General features: G+C 39.0%; 1 protein-coding gene across 3 annotated transcripts in view; it reads left to right on the forward strand.

Moving 5' to 3' along the window:
- Positions 1–18,187, forward strand: part of BTBD7 (BTB domain containing 7) — a 68,692-nt gene that overhangs the window by 17,200 nt on the left and 33,305 nt on the right. For all 3 annotated transcript variants that reach the window (XM_030481400.1, XM_030481399.1, XM_030481401.1), the window contains one exon: positions 17,611–17,796. In XM_030481400.1, the coding sequence (XP_030337260.1) occupies positions 17,715–17,796 (82 nt within the window). In that variant the 5' untranslated portion in view covers positions 17,611–17,714. The remainder of the gene's footprint in view (positions 1–17,610; positions 17,797–18,187) is intronic.

An 18,187-nucleotide genomic window follows, 5' to 3' on the forward strand; every position in this document is an offset into this window, starting at 1 on the left:
CTAATGTAAGTGAATTTTCTTCATGTGTCCAGATTCCCTTGCTGAGTCATAGATACAGTAGTGGTGTAATGCTCATAGCTGGCATTGAGTGATTTGCAAAGAGTCATACATGAAAGAATAGAATTATATTTATAAGCTCTCCTGGAAGACTTGCATGGGCTTGTTGTGGTGTTTTTTAATATTTTTCCCCTTCTTGGTTTTCAGGCTTGTCTGAGAAGCTCAAAACTTTGTGTTGTGAATGTTTTTTATTGTTAAATTATTATTATAGTAGAATGTGTTGTCTTTGTAGCCAGCTCTTTGAATTTAATGCAGTGGGGCTGTCAGAGCTTGATGAATAGACTAACAAAATATTGAGTCTTCATTTTGAAAGCGGCCTTTCAGGTTGCTGCACACATGATGTCAGGTTTACAGCTGTCACTGATGACAATTGACTTAGAGGCTTGTAGGGCATGAATTCTAGGCTTGGACAATGTCTTCCTCTGTCCTGCTTTGCAGGCTGCATTGATGTTATGGTATCTTGTGGTCCCGCCTGTGTCCATAGGAGGAGGTGTAACACTAGCCCTGCCCCTCCTGTTACCCTGAGGCTAGTTTGGTGTTAATATACCAGACCACATGCAAGAAAAGGGGACTGTATTCTGTTGTCTGGCTGTGCAGTGATGACCAAGATAATTGTGGCTGGTTGCCTTCCAGAGTGGAAAAAGTAAGATGAGTCAAAACATCCTATGGTCATCTATTATGGACTGCAAGTAGTTCGCATCAATCAAACAAAAAACCTATAGATAAAATGCGAGATTGCTCTTAAGAAGAAATAACTATATTCTTAATACTGATGAGAATCTGACAGCTCTTATAGCACATCTCGATATAAACCTGTGAGTTTTAGTCTCAACTCTAAATTTTCTTTTGTTGTTTTCTGAATGTCTTTACATGAATTTTGATTCCTGTTACTGGATCAATGGCTTGTACCTTTTTTTTTTTTCTTTCCCACACAGGTCTGGAAAACTGATGCACAAACTTTATTGTGCATGCAATGGAGAGTGGGAATCCTAGTTCAGATGTGAGTGTTGGGTGATGAGTGTTAGGTGATCTTTCAGTGGGTTATGTAGTTATTGATCTGTTTCATTATGCAGATTCTTCTAAAGATACATTCACAAGCCGTATTCTTCAATCTTTGGCCAGAAGCTATTGCGGATTTTTAGAATGGTCTTTGTTATGTTGGCTTACCAGTATTTGAAGTCTCTCATTTCTTCATTCTTGGCACTACAGCAAATCACTTCCTTCCTTTATAAGGGTGCCCATGAGGTTCTTGGTAGATGCTTAGTGACAAAATTGGCTGAAATACTTGTATTCCACAGCTGCTTTTTCTGCACAGTCACCTCAGCTGTGTCGGTAGAGCCGTTTACATGGCTTTACTCTGAAGCATTGCAGTAAGCTGATCTGTCTGAAAAATAAACAACTACAACACGAAATAACTTCATATCAGGTCCCTGATCTAGGTCATCGCATTGCTATGGACAGTTTGTTTGCCGGCACAGTGTAGAAGCAGGGTCAGATAGGTAAAGGGGATCTGGGGGTGGGACTGTGTTGCCTGAAGTGTGTTAGACCGAAGTACATCCATAACTGTATACTTAGGTTAAATTTAAAGCCAATTTAATTGCTCTGTTGGGTGTGTTGTGCAAGATTACACCTAACACTACTGAATGTGTACTTTAACAACTGGTGGGCTTGCAGATGCATGTTCGGCATTTTGGGAATTTTCTGTCGTCAGTGGGTTTAAGCCATTTCTCTAGATGAAAAATAAGAATTGCCATGTATACCAGAGTGATAAAGCATGCAAAAAAAAATTTAACAGCAGTCGATACTGATTAAGAAGAAACAACTTTCAGTAAGGTGTGGGGGTACAACATTTGAGGGTAACACCTTCCTAAATCAGTTTCTAAGTTTCAAAAGTATCTTCCAGAGATCTTGCTTTATTTTTAGATAGACTTGAAATTATGTCACTAGCTGTTACCTGTATAAATGTCTGGTAATTCTGTAAATCCTATTTGATCCTTGTTCTCAAATCTTGTCTGAATTCAGTGGTCATACTGTATGTTCTGTGTATGTGTTCTGTGTATGACACTGAAACTCCATTGTATGTTCAGTTTTTCCTGTATTAGAAAGACTGGATTTTTTTTTTTCTGTCCATCTTTGCTTTTCTTACCTGTCATATCCTGTTTCCAGTCCACTATAGTAAACTGTAAAGAGTAGAATGTAATTTTTAAGATCTCTATTAAAGAGTTTCTATTGCTGCTGTTACTGCCATTCCCTATCTTCTTAAAGAGCCTTTTTATTTCTACTCTGTCCTCTTTGATACAGGATTATGTCAGTATGCTAACTTGAAGCTTTTAAGATGAATATCTTCTTTCTGGCATTTTTCGTAACTTCAAATCTTCAGTGTTATCTAATGGGAAGTGCTTTAAAGATAGACCAAGCTAGTTAATGGTATGCAAGATTCCTCTCTAATTTGGAAGCTGTGTCCAAGAGCTGTTACCTCTGTTTCAGGGTAACTATTAAGCCATTGCCATTTGACACTTCTGCTGATGGTAACAATGGCTAACCTCAAACCAGTTGGTTGAAACAGCAATGTAATAAATTACTGCTGCTTGGACTTTTAGTTGGGCATGTTATTTTGTCACCTAGTGCTTGCAGAAGCTCTGTGTGATCATTAGAGCTGCAAAATTTATCTGAGTGCTCGCTTGTGTGTTTTAGACTTTAGTTCAGGTCAGAGAACACTGTTCTTTGTTACAGTACAGCACTGAGATTTAAATCAAGGTTTGGAATACAAAGAGCAAGAATACCAGGGTCTTGTGAAGTTATCAAACTTTGGTAAGACTATGCCTATTTATATACAAATTAAAGTATTTTTTTGAGTGACCAGGTAGATGACATTGCATTAGTGAGAAATTGGAATGTTGCTTTGCTTATCATTGTCTGCTACACCAGAACTCTGTACTACAATGAAGTCTGTAAACCACTTCTGCAATGGGCAGGTTATTTTCATTGCTTTAAAAATAATCAGTATGAGTGGCAAAAGTTCCTTTTCATGCTCTTTCTCCTCACCCCAATATTTGAAATTCTGCTTGAGAGCTGACTGAAAAACTCTCTAAAATAAAAAATCCAATCAGAATGCAATGAGGCATTATTTTCTGGACCAGTGCTCCCTTACTCTTTCAGCTCTTTTGATCTCCTGCTTTAGCTTTGTTCTCATGATGATACTTGATGTAAAGGGTGGGGGGGGAATGGTTCCTTGGCCGTTGGAACTGAGGAATGAGGGTTGCTGTGGATTTGGTGATCTTTGTCTTCATCTAGGAAGATGCAAGTCCTATTTGAAGCTTTTCTGTTGCTGTGGTAATGACAGTGCTCATCCGTGAAAGTTCTGTAGTGTTTAAGATGAGGTTGTGCTTAAGTACTTTGTATAAGTGGAGGCATTTAGAGATTTTCTCTCGTATGCGCAGATGTCTGTTTCTTAAAATACATGAAGGTTAACAACCTCTGAAGCTGCTTGTGGTATTTAACTGAATGACCGGAAGAGCTCATCTTGGAGAAGGGAGGAATGTATGCATATACACACTGGCATTTTGTATTATCTAGTAAAATTAAAAAAAAAAATTAAAAATCAAAGACTAATCAAACATGGGAGTACATTAAAGACAGATGTCCTCTACGTTGGCTCACCCTGTAATGGGCATCTCAATTTTGGATGTCTCAAGAGGTGAAATGCAATACATAAGAAAAAAAAAATCTCTGGAATGTAGTCAGAGAAGATAACATTAGAGGAATCCATGAACCTATGATTCTATTAAAGTCATTCTAGTAGAGACTACAGCTCACTGTAATACAATGGAGTTGCATATACCGAGATTTTAAAGTTGAGGGTACCTTTGTCAGTCTGTAGTGAGGTACTTCCAGGAAGTTTTTGAAGTAGGTTGTTTATTGTATGTCAGACACTAGCATGGTGGAAGAATGCTGAGTTAAAATACACACTCGAGACAGGAAGTTTTGTATTATGCAGTGTAGTGATGGCTTTGATACTGAACGAAGAAGAATCTAAGCTGTGTCAGTACTCTTCAGCTCCTGAGAGACAACAGTTGGTACTGGTGAGCTGGATGTAAGCACTGTAATTCCTACAAAGCAATGTATAGAACAGCATGAGGAGTTGCCAGTCAGTGTCATTGTGAGTCCTCCCTCCCTCCCAATGTACTAAGTTATCTCCATTTCCTCTGCAGTTTATTTTCATGACTGATTTGGGGATTTAGCTTATCTAAATTTTGGATAAGAATGTGTTTACTGCCTCAGATTCTCAAATCCCAACTCAGCTGACTTTTTTTTTGTATAGCCAAAGATAACATTTAAGAAAAACATCTTCTGATTTTTTTTTGGTTTTTGGGGGGGTTTTTTTTTGGTTTGGGTTTTTTTTTTTTTTTAAATTATTTTATTTGGGTCAGAATGTATTTCCTGCTTCTTACTTGGTCCTTAAAATCTCTGTAGGGTTTAGTCCTTTATTAAACACTTCTGGAAATGTGCATTTGGACTTGAAATGCCAAAATATGCTTCTAGCATAGTAAGGTGTCATACAGTATAAGATTATCCCCTGTCTAATAGTGCTTTGTAGTTCTAGACACAAACCTGAAGACTTAATAACCCCTGGTAAACTGATTCTTGTATATACTTCTGCAGTGAATCAAAGCTGCTTGTCTTTAACTGCATTTAACCAAGATCTTTGGTGCTGTAATCTGGACACTTGCTATTTGAAGTTGGTTTTAAGGCTTAAATTCCAAGGCTTCTGAAAATGATGTTACGCAGAAGTACAGTCCTAAAGGAAACTTTCCAAAAGATGTGTCCTTGCTACTCAGGGCTTTTCCATTTGAAGGAAAATAAAATTTATTTTGTTTTGCTTCAAGTTTCGCAAGACATCTGAGTTTCTCTGCTGAGAATATCTAAAGTAATTTTGTTACTGAATAGTTCCTCAATTAATTATTGGCTTAGCATTTGTTAGTTTGGTTTAGCAGATTTGTACCAATCTGGGTATTTCCCCACCACCATTTTAGGGATCTACATACCTTTCTCCTTCTCTTATCCCCTTGTTCTGCTTTTAGCTACCAACTTACTTTTCTAAAGCATTAAATCAGAAGATGTCTCATTTTGTGGCTGGGTTTTACCTGCATCAAGGCTGGATTGTGTTAAGGAGTAGTGATCTTCAGTAATGAGAGTGCTTATTTAAACATCTAGTGAATCAGTTTTATCTTTGGTTTAAATTTGGAAGGAAATGGAACTTGCCTTTTCTTCCCCCCTCCATGTACAAGATTAACATGTTTCCTTGAAGTTAAAATGAACCTTTTGTGTTTGTTAATCTGAAAACTGATCCAGTTAAAACTGTTCCTCTTATTTGAATATGAATGTGCAAGTAGAGAACAGAGAGTTGAATGGAAATTATCATCTGGGTGCAGAGGGAAGTGAGATTGCCTTTTTGGTGGCAGTGTCAACTTTTTTTTCCCATTTATTGGTGAACTTCTCAAATAGTGGAAAAATAAAAGGAAGTTTGGTAAGTATAGCACACACTGGCAAAGGCTTCCCGTTCTGCATTTCACCCTCGCTTTGAAGAGTAGTAGTATCAAGAACAGTGGTGGACAAGAGAGAAAGATGACCAAAATTTGGTCTAAAATGGGATCAAGAGCAATGGGTTGCTTTAAGGGAGCATCTCTAATTAGTACAATCCAAGAGACTTTTGCTTTCCTTGTAAAACTTACTTCTTTGGAAAGTTGTGGGTTGGTGTTTGTGTTTCTGTGGGTTTGGTTTTTTGGTTTTTTGCTTTGTTTGATGTTCTGCGGCAGCTGAAAAGGTTCATTATCTTGTGGAAGGGAGAGGAAGAGTTAACGAAGAGTTAAGGTATTTAATCAGTCTGCTCAAAGGGCAGGTTTGCTTTAGTAAATATTTAAACAAAAAAACACCTCACAAGCTCTCATAACTGTCCAGTCTTAAAAAGTCTGTGTATATGGGGTATGTGTAGATATTCTGAATTAAATATTAAAATGATTGGTGCCTCTATTTTTTAGGAACAACGTGTCATGTCAACATGTGTGATCCTGCTTTGACTGTTCTGTAAAACTTGCGTGTTCATGTTACAGGATGAAAAATAAATGCTTTAGAAATGTGGAGAGAGCTTGTTGCAGGAAATCTGGAAGACATAACTTCCTTTGCTTGCCAAGGGGAGAATGTAAACAAAGCTTCAACTTAATTGTAGCCTAACTGCTGGAGTGGTTTTCTGACTAAGCCTTTCCTTCCTTAACTGATTGCTGTTATCATTGAGAAAGTATATTTTCTGTTTCATTTGAAATGGATTTCTGTATTTTTATTGAGGACATGCCTCAAAGTTTGTGAGCATTTAGTTCTTGCTACGCTTGCATAGAATCTAAATGTCGGTATTACTGAAAGTAATTACTGAAGCTAAAGTTCCTGGTGTAACTAGCTTTTGGGGTTCTGATGGTTTCTGGAAGTATCTGAAGTTTACTTGTGAGGGAAAACATTGTGATAGTAGTGTATTTTGCTACTGTATGTGCTCCTGTGCAGATACTAAAATATCCATCTTCAAAACGGCTAAAATATTTGAACTACACATAAGAAGATTTCTTGGCATTAGATGTTATATAAATGTTACTTGTTGAGGTCAGTGTGGCTCTCAAAATTTTCTGAAGTTAATTAATATAGAAGACTGTATAGAAGAACTCAACCAAAGGAGAAACCTTTTAAATGTGCAGTCTTTTAAAAAACTGTTAAAATCTTGGTATATACAGATATAGCTGATTTATGCAAAGAGGTGTAAGATCACCCATGTTAGTTGTGTGTTTGTCTGTAAAAGCATCTGAATAAAAGGAAAACAGCCTGTAGATTTGACCAGGAATTTCAGGCTTGCTGAGGGTGGCAGCAGTCCATAACCAGTAAGCTCTTGAATGAGTCAGTTGTATAAATACCATACAGTTTGATTTTTGTATTGCTGCCTGCTTCAGTGAGCAGAGTAGACCTGAGAGTGACTGTGGATGTTGGGAGACAAGGGGAAGAGGTAGAGTGTCAATGCTGAAACTTCAGCCCCAGAAACAGAGACTGCAAAGGAGGACTCTGCCTGTGTGTCTGGGGCCAGCTGAGAGTGACTTGTTGAGGCTGGGCCTGAACTCAGAGGGAACGACGGGGGTGGCTACAGGGGTGTAGTTTTGTGGAGTTGTGAGGCAGTTTTAATAGTGATAGTCTGCTCTCTTCAGGTTGACAGCTGTGGGTTCCTGTTCCAGTTGTAGATAGCTGTCAGAACAACCTGTAGAAATTTCCTTTTCCTGTCTGTTTCCTGTCATCAGCCCTCTGAAATGACTTGTTCTGTGATCATGTAATCTCTGTATGTAGTATGAAGGGAAGCAGGAAAACCCTGTGGCTGGAGCAGAGTGAGGGGAACGTACAGCTCCCTGTTGGTTTGACTTCAATGGTAGTGTCAGATCATCCTGATGTACCTGTGAAGAGCTGGCAGGCAGGGAGTCCTGCAGACACAGCTAGCTTCTCCCCAGTGGTGGAGGAATCTGCTAAATTGAGGGGAATATATCAAAATGTGCATAGGCTTGGCCTTGTATTTTTCCCCATATGACTAATACCTAGATGCGTATATTCTGTCACTGCAATTTAAAAATATTCCAAGCCTTCTAAAAAGCAACAACCCCCATGGAGCTCTTTACTGGTAATCGCTGCTGTCTGAAGGGTTGTTAAACAAGGCGTGGTTGAAGAGAGGAACAAACTGCACAAATGCAGAACAAAGGTAGTACAGGCCAAAAAAGGAAGAGCAGTTTGGCTAGCTAGGTACAGTGAGCATGGGCATGGTCAATCCTAGTGATAGCTACTGCTGTGTAAATTGTCTGTTTCTGGTAGGACTGCCCTTGCTTGGCAGTCCCTGACAGGACTTAATGTGGCTTCCCACATGTCTTGCTAGCATGAGAGGGGACAGCTCTGCTGTAGAAATGAGTGCGTGGGACTGGGAATGTTTATTTCTTGAAGGCTGTGCCAGTTGAGTATTGGTCAAGCTGCATGTTGTGTTTGTGGGGAGCAAGCAGCCTTTTCTTCCTGTTCTTCCTCCCTCTGATGACATTCCTTGGGACACTTGGTAAACTGATGCAGAGAGCTGATCACATTAGAGAGAAAAATCCTGCAGAAAAAGAATACCTTGATTTGGTTGCTGACACAGTGGAGGAGCTTTGGGAAGATGATGGTGGTAGCTGTGGTGAGCACTGCTGCTGAAGAAGTGTGCATGGAACCAGTGTTGGTAAACCAACTCGGTTTTGCATACACCACATACAGCATTTTGAATCCACATTGGAACTGTGTTTTGGTGGATCCAAGACTTACCGTGTACTTATGACTGTTATCCTAGAAACTTATTTAACTGTAGCTAAAATATATCAGTTTTATGGCTGCGACTTCATGCTTTCTTGAACGAGGAAAATCAGTGTTTCTTTAATAAAATTCCTGATCTGCCTCATGAAATGGGCTGGGCGAGGTTGCCTTTTTGAGTTCTTTACCACACCTTTCCATGTTCCACCTTGCAGTTCTTCTGTTGTAAACAGGTGAATCCTTTAGTCTTAAAAGAGGTTGTTAGCAACTGATAACTTCAAACTTTTGTTATATTGAAGAGAAAAGGCTGCATGGATGAAATGTGCTGTTGTGTGATGACAAGGATCCATGGAGAGGATGGTGTACAAACCAAGAAGAGTGGTGGCATATTAAGGAGGGGCATGTAGAGAAAATTGTTTTGAATATATGGCGATATCAGTAATAGCTCATTTTAGCCACAGGCAGAGGTTTTCAGTGGAAGTAGACAAGGTGCATATTGTTCTGTCACCAGCATCTTGGAAGCTTGTGGACAAAGTAAGATGATTATGCAGAAACACTATAGTAATGAGGAATGATGTTGGTAATGGTTCCAAGCAACAGAAATAACAGAAGGTGATAATATTACTGATACAGGCAGGATGAGGAGTTGATTGCAGCCAGAAGATGATGATAGAGGTACTCAAGTAAATTGATCTATGAACAGAGTTCACCCATTTGGGATGGCCAGTCATTACATGGGTCCAAGATTTTGAGTCTGCTTTGACACTGGGATGCTCGAGCTATTGCTGGGAAAACCCCAAGTAGTGTCATCACCAGAGACTACTACTGTTCCTCTTAAGGCTATGGAACTTAATAAGGGAGCTAAAACTCTGTGATCAAAAGGATGCTTTTTGAAGGTGAATTGAAAAAGCAAGTGGTAAGAGAGGATGGGTCCTGCTTATTTAGTGTGGATACAGAGCATAGTGCCTGGGATTGCTTTATTAGCACTTTAATGTACTCTCAGAGGAGACATGTTCTGAGAGGAGGTGTGGTGAATGTAACTGCAGTGAATTTAGAAGCCCTATTGCATGCAGGAAGCTCCCAGATCCTCATTCAGAGCAAATGGCTTTCTGTGAAATAATTGAGCCTGGAGGAAAGGGAAAATGTCTGCAGAACGAGGAGACTGTAGGATATACCCCACTGAGGTAGTACTTGATGTGAGAGGCAGCAGCACTAAACTCCAGAGATGCATCTTCCATATGGTTGAGGTTTGAGCCAAGACTTCCCCATCTTAGTAGACTTGCTAATTGAAAACAGCATCTTGTGTTGTGGTTGGGTCACAGCTTGAGAAAGAGGAGGAATTCCCTTTCTTAGTGAAACAGGGATCTTTGGGGGGCACTCTCAAAGAAAATAGAATACAATCGTATGAATTGTGCAAACTGCATGGGAAAGACTACCTGCCCTGCTCTGCGAAGCAGCAAACCTGTTGATGGAGAAGGGGTACTTGAATAGGAAGGCCATGAAATATGCTGTGTAAAGGTGGAACAGCTTAACGAGGAGAATTCTTACTTTTGCTACGCTCCTGCCTTTTTTGTGGAGGAGGAAAGAAGCAGATGTCCCAGTATCTGAAGCTGAGTTTAGCTGAAATTTGGCTGTGTTGCTGCCTGACAAGACAATTAAGTGTTGAGCAGAACTTCCATAGAGAGAAAAAAACAGACTTTTTTTTTTTTGTTTGGTGGTTTGTTTTTTGTTTTTTTTTTAAATCTGATCCTTGGAGGTGCTTTTCATGCAGTTTGTGTCTTAACCAACTGATGTGCATAGAGGATTTGCCTTTCTGAAGAGATAAAAGCACATTTTTGTTTGCTCAGAAGTGGCCTTTTGAAAAACTTTTAGACTCCTCTAAATATATCACAGTATGTCAGAATATGTTGCAATTATTTTAGATTGGCTAAAATGAATTATCCTCCTTTTCCCTGTAAATGGATATGTTCATGCCTAATTATTCTATGCAATGTTATTGATAAAGATTTAGTGGATAGGATTTCTCTCACTTTTCTTACAAAGTAGATTTAATGACATTTTGTGTCTGTGTCTGATAATGTTCCTTTCAAGTGAACTTCTAAAAAATGGAAAGTCATTGAAGAATGCATGCTGTCATCTCACTTCAGTGAGATGTCCCAGAGTGAGAGTCCTTCAGGGCAATAAAGGAGTTCTTGCTGATTTTGCTAAAAGTGTTTTGAATTCCACTTCAGGAACATTAGTAAGTCTTTCATGTGAGTATTGTCAATCAGAATAGACTTCTGTTAAATTAGCGGGTGCTTGCAACCACCTGGAAAGATCAGTGATGTACAGAGATGGAGTTTCATTAGCCAGTATATGAAAACATGGAAGTTGCTTGGGAAGAACATTCTATTCTGTGCGGGATTGTACTGCTGTAATGCAATTAATCTGTGTGTGCTGTGTGTTTGGTTGTTTTAGGTTCTGGAACTTCTTCTACTTAGGGGAACATAAATATGTTGGTATCTTGTGCCTCTGCGGTGCTGTTAGTGATTTGACCTGTTGCTCCCTGCTGACAATGTTATTTAATTGCTTCTAGGATGCCATACATTTACATCATACTCTAAATTGCTTTGCTAATGATAAAAGAAATAAATGCTATTTTGAACACTATTTGCAAAGACAGCATTGAAAAGAGGGCTGTTTCCTTTATCTTTTCTTTTACCTGTATCTTTTCAACTGCCAGAATGCTTCTTAATGTTTTCAGTTTCTGAAGTGTACATATCTTCAAGACTGCACACTTTTATACTCTATTTTAATATAGTTCTTTTAACTTCCACTCCGATTCCTCAGAGGACGTGTTGAAAATTGATACTTGTTTGACTGTTTGGGGGGAGGAGGGGGTTGTGTGTGTATGGATTTTTTTTTTTGTTAGTTTGTTTGGTTTTGTTTTGTTTCACCTTCCTCCCCCTAGAACTCATTCCTATGATTCTCAACTAATCTAGAAATAAAAAGCCAGGACTACTGTGGGGTTTTTGCTGCCTCCATTTTAAAAGAACTTCTTGATGGAGAAGTGTACTACTTCATGAAAAAGAAAGTGCTTTAAAATTCATGCTTAACTTGTAAGAAAGGGTTCTTTGTGATAGCTGGAACACATGATTCTCAGCAAAGCACTAAGCAATGCAGTCACTTTCGTAATCTAGTTATATCTGTTTTTTCTTGCCCTCTTGTGCCTGTAACTGCTGATGTGGCTTAAGTTTTGGTATTTTGCTATTAGATCGTCTTTGTTTCCAATTCGGTAAGTCATGAAACACAGATTCATTAACCCAGTTCCTGAAGGACATTGTTTGTTCCTCACTTTTGTACAGTACTAATCCAAATTCAGCTGTATCAGCTACATCTTGCTGTTGTATCATTCAGATAATTTTGAACAATGATAAAGGTTGATTGCTTGACTGGATTATAAAAAGAGAAAAAAGGTCAAAATAGGCTTTGTGGATTTGCGTGTGTGTCAGGCTTTAGAATCAGCTGGTCCTTCAAAATTTCTCTTGTTTCCTTTGAACAGAGAATTACTTGCCAATTACACAATTTTTTCAAGATATGCTGTCCCGTATGCATTCAGCCCTTTAGTATGTATGCTCTTGAGATTAGAGACTTCTAGCCTTGGCAAAATCTGTGTGCTAGTACTTCTCTTGAGTACCTCATCTGTGGAATTAGAGGAGGATCAGTGCATGTAACGTTCAGTTCTTGTCAGCTCCTCTTCCTTGGAGAACCACCCCCCAAGTAGGAGAGTAAGAGAATGAAGTAGATAGTAAACGCGCATCTGAACAAACAGTTGGAACTCCAACCGCAAGCAGCTTTCTCTTCGTATCTAAGAGTTTGTCCCTTTGGATTGTTGCTGGCTGCTAATTCCTGTAGCGATACTACATGTAACAACCAACATGCCCAGGGCTGGCTTTGGAGACTCCCCATTGGATAGGATCTGTGGAACTGTTTTGCGGAATGTTGGATTGTCTGAATTCCTTTGTGATGGCCCTGGTGTCTGTACTAGTCACCAGACTACTGCTCTGCTGGAGGCAGGTTCAGGTTGTGAAGGCAAGCTGGTGGGGATGTACGTTGGGGACAATGGCAGAGGTCCATTCCCACAAGTTCTTTTTCTTTTAGTTATCAACCTAATCTTTGTGGAAATAATTTGTCCTTCCTAAATTTAGTTGAAGTATTTCCTTACTGGGGTTATAACTTTAAAAGGTTGGTTGTTTTCTTTTTTTTAAACCCTTCCATCTCTCCTCCCCTCTCCCCCCCCCCCGCCCCAATGTATCAGTTTACTCTGGATGTTATCATCTCATCTTGCATTACAGTTCCACCTCCTTGTTGCTTGAAAGGAACTGTTGGGGCAAAGTAGCATTTCTGGTCTAGATAAAAATCTAAGCAAATACAAATAAGGTATGCTTGTAATACTTGTGTTGTCATTTACTCATAGTAGATTTAAAATGTGTTAAATAAAATTAAAAACCTGAAAAGTCATATTGGTATAAGTCTGTGCATATACTTGCTATGATTTCCTACTTTCACCTTAGTGGTATGCCATTTCATAACACTATGGTAACAACTTCAGAAGAAATACAAAAGGTCTTAAAATTTTAGAGGTGGAAAAGTCAAATGTTTTTGTTTGTGAAACGTGCTGTAACACTCCCCACCTTGCCCTTTATATTAATTGGACCCAGTGGACTATAAACAATTTTATGAAACCTTTGTATTGAGTGATGACTGTAAACAAAGTGTTACTGCTGTCCAGAGTCCATCCTGTACACAGCTTTTTTGTTAAATAAGAGTTCCCAATCCAGGAATTCCTGGCTGTCAGCCCAGACGCTTCAGATACAAGTCGTCTTAGGTTCTTAGGATTTTAGGTTCAGTGTGACAAGTATTGAGAAGACTGAAAAACTTACTTCAGGTACTGAAACTTCTAACTAGATTTGTGTTTGTTGAAAATTTCAGTCTGCTCTAAGTACCAGTATAATCTGAAAGTAACTTCTGTGCTTTTAGTAGCATTTGGGATGGTAATTTTGGCTTTTAAAGCTTCCTGGTTTCATATAATACACTTCATATACTATTTCGGCAGTGCAGGCTTTTTTTTAAACAAGCTTTGACATAGTTTACCTTTTTTCCCTGTGTATGTGTGTACATACATAACGCACGTCTGTGTGTGCGTCACTGCTTTCAACACGATCCTGTTTCAGTAGGTCAGCAGATGTTGCATTTAGTTTCCTTTTGATGGTGCTTACATGGAAGCATATCAACTCTTAACAGAAAGGCAAGAAAAAGTTCACCTGGTGGTATGGTGGTAGTTTTAAAACAAACGAAAAAATCCATGACTGTATTCCGAGGCTAAAATTAGATTAAAAGACTTCTTCAGATAAAATGAAATAGGGCAGCTTTTGTTCTGCAGGATAACTTCTGCAAGGAAAGATAAAATCTTTCCTTTTGCAGCTAAAGATCTAGCTGTTTGTGGTTTGGAGTTGTTTTTGGTTTTTGTTCTTCTACAGCTGCCTTTCACCCATGGAAAAGAGCATTCTTACTTTGGCATTTTATGTCGCAACTGAGACGTATTTACATTTGTCCTAGGCTCAGCAGGTTATATGCGAAGACTGACTTCTGTACAGGTAGGTTAGGCTTAGTGTAGAGGCTGAAGTGGACTCTAGCAAAACAAAAGAAAGCAATCAAAACCAGGCACCTAAATCCATGAGTGGTTCAAGCACACCTCGCTGTCAAAGGGTGCAATTCTGGCTCTAGCAGCTCATTTTCATATTCCTCTTCCACCTGTGCTGGCACAAGTATTCGTGTGCTGCCATAACAAACCAGCTGGGTAACTCTGTAAAATTTTGGTCTCAGCTGGTTTTAACATGGATATGAGAATGAAGAGGAGAAGGCAGAGCTTCCTCCAGGACACAGTTTATCACTTAAAATGTTTGGGAAATACAGCATGGGTTATACAATATTAAAACTTCAGTGATAGAAAATACAAAGGTTGTACTTTCAGTTGATACAAGAGGTTAAGGACAGTAATGGGTCTAAAACTAAGATCATTCTGTGATCAGTTCTGATCTGTGCCATGGGGCACAATACACTTTGTTATGAACTACTGTGTGTTTGAATTCAAGATGCAAAATACTCAAGTCAGCCAGCATACACATGAGGAAGCAGTGCATGGTTAAATTTGAAAGGCGGCACAGGAAGTTTTCGCATCTGTAAAATGGGTGACCATGGTACATATTTTGCATTGAATTCCCCCTTCACTGAAGCTTGGCATATTTGGTTTTACTTATATAAATGTATATATTTATCTAACATACATATATAATTTATATAAGTGTATATCATTATGTGTACAACTTTAATATGTCACTGTTTTTACACTGTCATATATTACTTAAGCTACATAAATTAAGAGAGTGAATTCATTCTGCACGATACTCACTTGGGCTTAATGTGTAAGTTCTTGTGGTAAGCCTCTGAATAAAATTATTTTATATATCAAACTGTAGGAACTTTTTATAGGTTTTTTCCAGTTAATTTAAATAATGTTGTTTTGTAAATTCAAGCATTGAATGCTAATGCTATTGAACAGTTGCATATATTCCTTTTTCACATTCCTTCGATCTTCTGGCATGTTTGTTGCCAAGTTGAAGGAGGTGGAAGGTGTTAACTTCAAACCTGAGACTTGGTTATGTATAGTTAGTGCTTGCTAGCCCCCCAGAAAACCACAAACAAAAAAACTTCTCACATCCACCCCACAACACCAAAACAAACCAAAAAACAACTGCTCTCAAAAAAACCAGCCAGCCAGCCAAAGAAACAAATGCAAAACCAACAACTTCCTCCCTTCCTCTTTTTAGTTAGCTCCTGGGCTCTTTCCTGTTTCTGCTAACACTTCTCAGTTCTTCCTGATCTCTAATAGACAAGTTATCATGCTGCAGCTGAATACAGAAGAGGAAAGTGAAATAGCAGTGGCATTATTCCAGGACTCTTGTCCAAATGAACCAAGTCCAATTTTAGCCGAGAAAGGGGAAGTTGTTGGGATATCTACTTGGGATGCTGGCCTTTATGAGAGAGTTGGCATTCAAACTGAAAGGTGACTCTTACCTCCACAAAGCTTGTACTGAATATAGCTAGTTCCATCTGGAAACGGACAGCACATTTAAGCAACATATTCTGGGGGTACACAGATCATTTGAAGTCTCCCTGTTGTAATGAAATTATTTCCATTTTTTAACTTGAATCTAAGGAGCTCTTCATATATGGAGAAGAGGTCTGCATCCATATGAATTTGGTTGTCTGGAGTACATGCATTGGTTAAGACTGAACTGATCGAACAGCTTGTGTTTTCTGAGAACATGTACTGGTGTTTGCTGGTGTGATGTTGCCCATTGTATGCGTGCACTGATTGTAACTTCATCCTCTGCAGGCTTGCTATTCATATAGGAAGGTGCTTTATTTTTCTGTTTCCTGATGTGTTGCAAGCTGAATCTGCACAGGGACAAGTTTGACAAAGCATCAGATTCTGTGCAATTGAGGACACATTGCCAAAAAGGTGGGGAGGGCAGGCATGGGAGCTCCCCTTTGCTGCATCTGCAAGCCTGTAGGTTGGCTTGTATAACACCAGGAAAGCTGCTATGGTGTTACGGTTGTGTCTCCTGCCTTAGCAGCAATCAGGTAATAATCGGTAAGCTGCAGCTCTGTGGGGCAGACCTGGACTATGTGCTCTCTAGAGCTGTGATTCTGCCTGCATGTAATGTCTAGTGTGAGGTAGTGTGGTTTCTTTTTGAAAGCATATAGTGTCATATACCGGAAATGCCAAGAGGCCTGATTTTAGGAGCCTCGTTCAAAGACATCGGATAGTTGGAAATCATGCACTCACTCATGCTTCCACAATGCTTCAGTCCCATGTCTCATATTTTCACATACCCACATCTATAAGCCAGGTTTCCAAACATTTTTCTACTCTTTTTCATGTGTCCAGCACTTGAATCCTGGGGCACTTGTTCGGCTTCCACCCCTGTGCCTGCAGCAGTTTGCAGTCTTCTCTTTCCTGGCCTGTCTCCCACTTTCTGCTCCCCAGGATCTGCTTCGCATACTGCATTTGTGACTAAGAGGCCAGGTGTGACTCTCCGCTTAGAATCATATCTCATCTCCCCAGCGTCATGGTAACTCCTTCTTCTGAACTCCTCATGCCAGAAATAGCAGGGAGAAGAGATTGGAACAGTGCTGCAGCTTCCTTCAGACACATACTCTTGCATGGCACACACTTGTCCAATTTAACATGCCAGAGGTATACTGAGAAACGAGATAGAGTTGGGAGCATATAGCAAATACAGGTACACCTGTGATAACATGGTAGAACTTAGCTACATGTTCACAGTATTGAGTGGAGTCTAAAAATTTCTTGGTATAGACATTACTTTAGTATAACTCTGTGTTTTGAATGTGTGTTCAGTTGACAGTAGGCAGTTCTTCACTGTGTTAACTTTCCAGTATTCATAATGTAACACTGCTAATATAAAAACAAATTAGAATGTGCTGCTTGTATGTTTAACAATTAATCCTTGTTCATATTTCTACAGGATTTACTTCCTAGAATGTTTTCAAATGCCTAAGACGGCAGTAGATGAATGCTTAAGTGCCCTATTTTTACTGTTATAAGCCTACTTGTAGGTACTAGTGTGAACTTGAAAAATAGCACTGAATGAGAGCTATAGAAATGATATGAAATCAAAATGCAGCTGAAAGCAGTGATGATGGTATAGCCTCCAATGGGATTGGTTTATTCTGCTTTCTCAGCCAGTATACTTCAATTTGGGGGTTTTATAACAATATGTAAACATATCAGCATGTATGAAAAGTCTTTCTTGGTATAGTTAAGGAAGCATACCTAATCCAGACCAACTCCTACTTGAAGATTTCTTAACTAAAAGTTTAATAGCCTTCCTGTTTCTTGTTGCAGTTTATCATGCTGAATTGTGAATCGTTTGGAAAATGACAAATTTTTTTTTGGGGGGGGGGAAGTATTTTTTATCTCTGTTTAATCCTTCAAGGAAAAATCTGTATTGGAGATGCTTTTGCATTTAATTTATGAAAATACTGTGTTCTGGAGACTTGAGTTTATTTTATCTAAATCACATAATACCTACTAAAAACATAAATGTGAATTAACTTATTAGTGTGTTTGTTTTTTAGAAATGGAGGAACAGAATGCTGGACCTGGGATTGAAGATTTATAAAGGATTATGGGATTATACATTGAAGAGCCAGCAGGCAGAATGCCTGAGTGACTGAAGAAGATGGGTGCTAATGCATCTAACTACCCTCACTCGTGTTCCCCAAGGGTAGGGGGAAATTCGCAGGCACAACAGACATTCATAGGTAACTCTTTTCAGTTATCTTGTCACTTACATAAATGACTTGCTTGATTGTGTACACACTGGATTTGATTTGCTTGCAGTTACGCTACGTAGAGCCTTTATTTTCTAGGTCACCAGTTTGAATCCATTCAAGCTCAATCGTGCATGAAATTCAGTACTGTCCATCTGTTTTGCTTATGTATGCAATGAGTTGATTGCCACTTGCTAGTAAACAGATGCCAGGTTTATTTAAATAAAGTGGATGTTTTTAATAACTAAACCATGCATGCTAGTTTTCCCAGATCAAGAGCAGTAGCTGTCTGTTAATACTATCTACCACTTTCTACTCTTCTTCCTCAGATTTTCTGTGAAACTATTGGAGCATATAAAATGCTGGATCATCAGTGTTCATC

This window comes from Strigops habroptila, chromosome 4, assembly GCF_004027225.2.
Source record: "Strigops habroptila isolate Jane chromosome 4, bStrHab1.2.pri, whole genome shotgun sequence".
NCBI lineage: Eukaryota > Metazoa > Chordata > Aves > Psittaciformes > Psittacidae > Strigops > Strigops habroptila.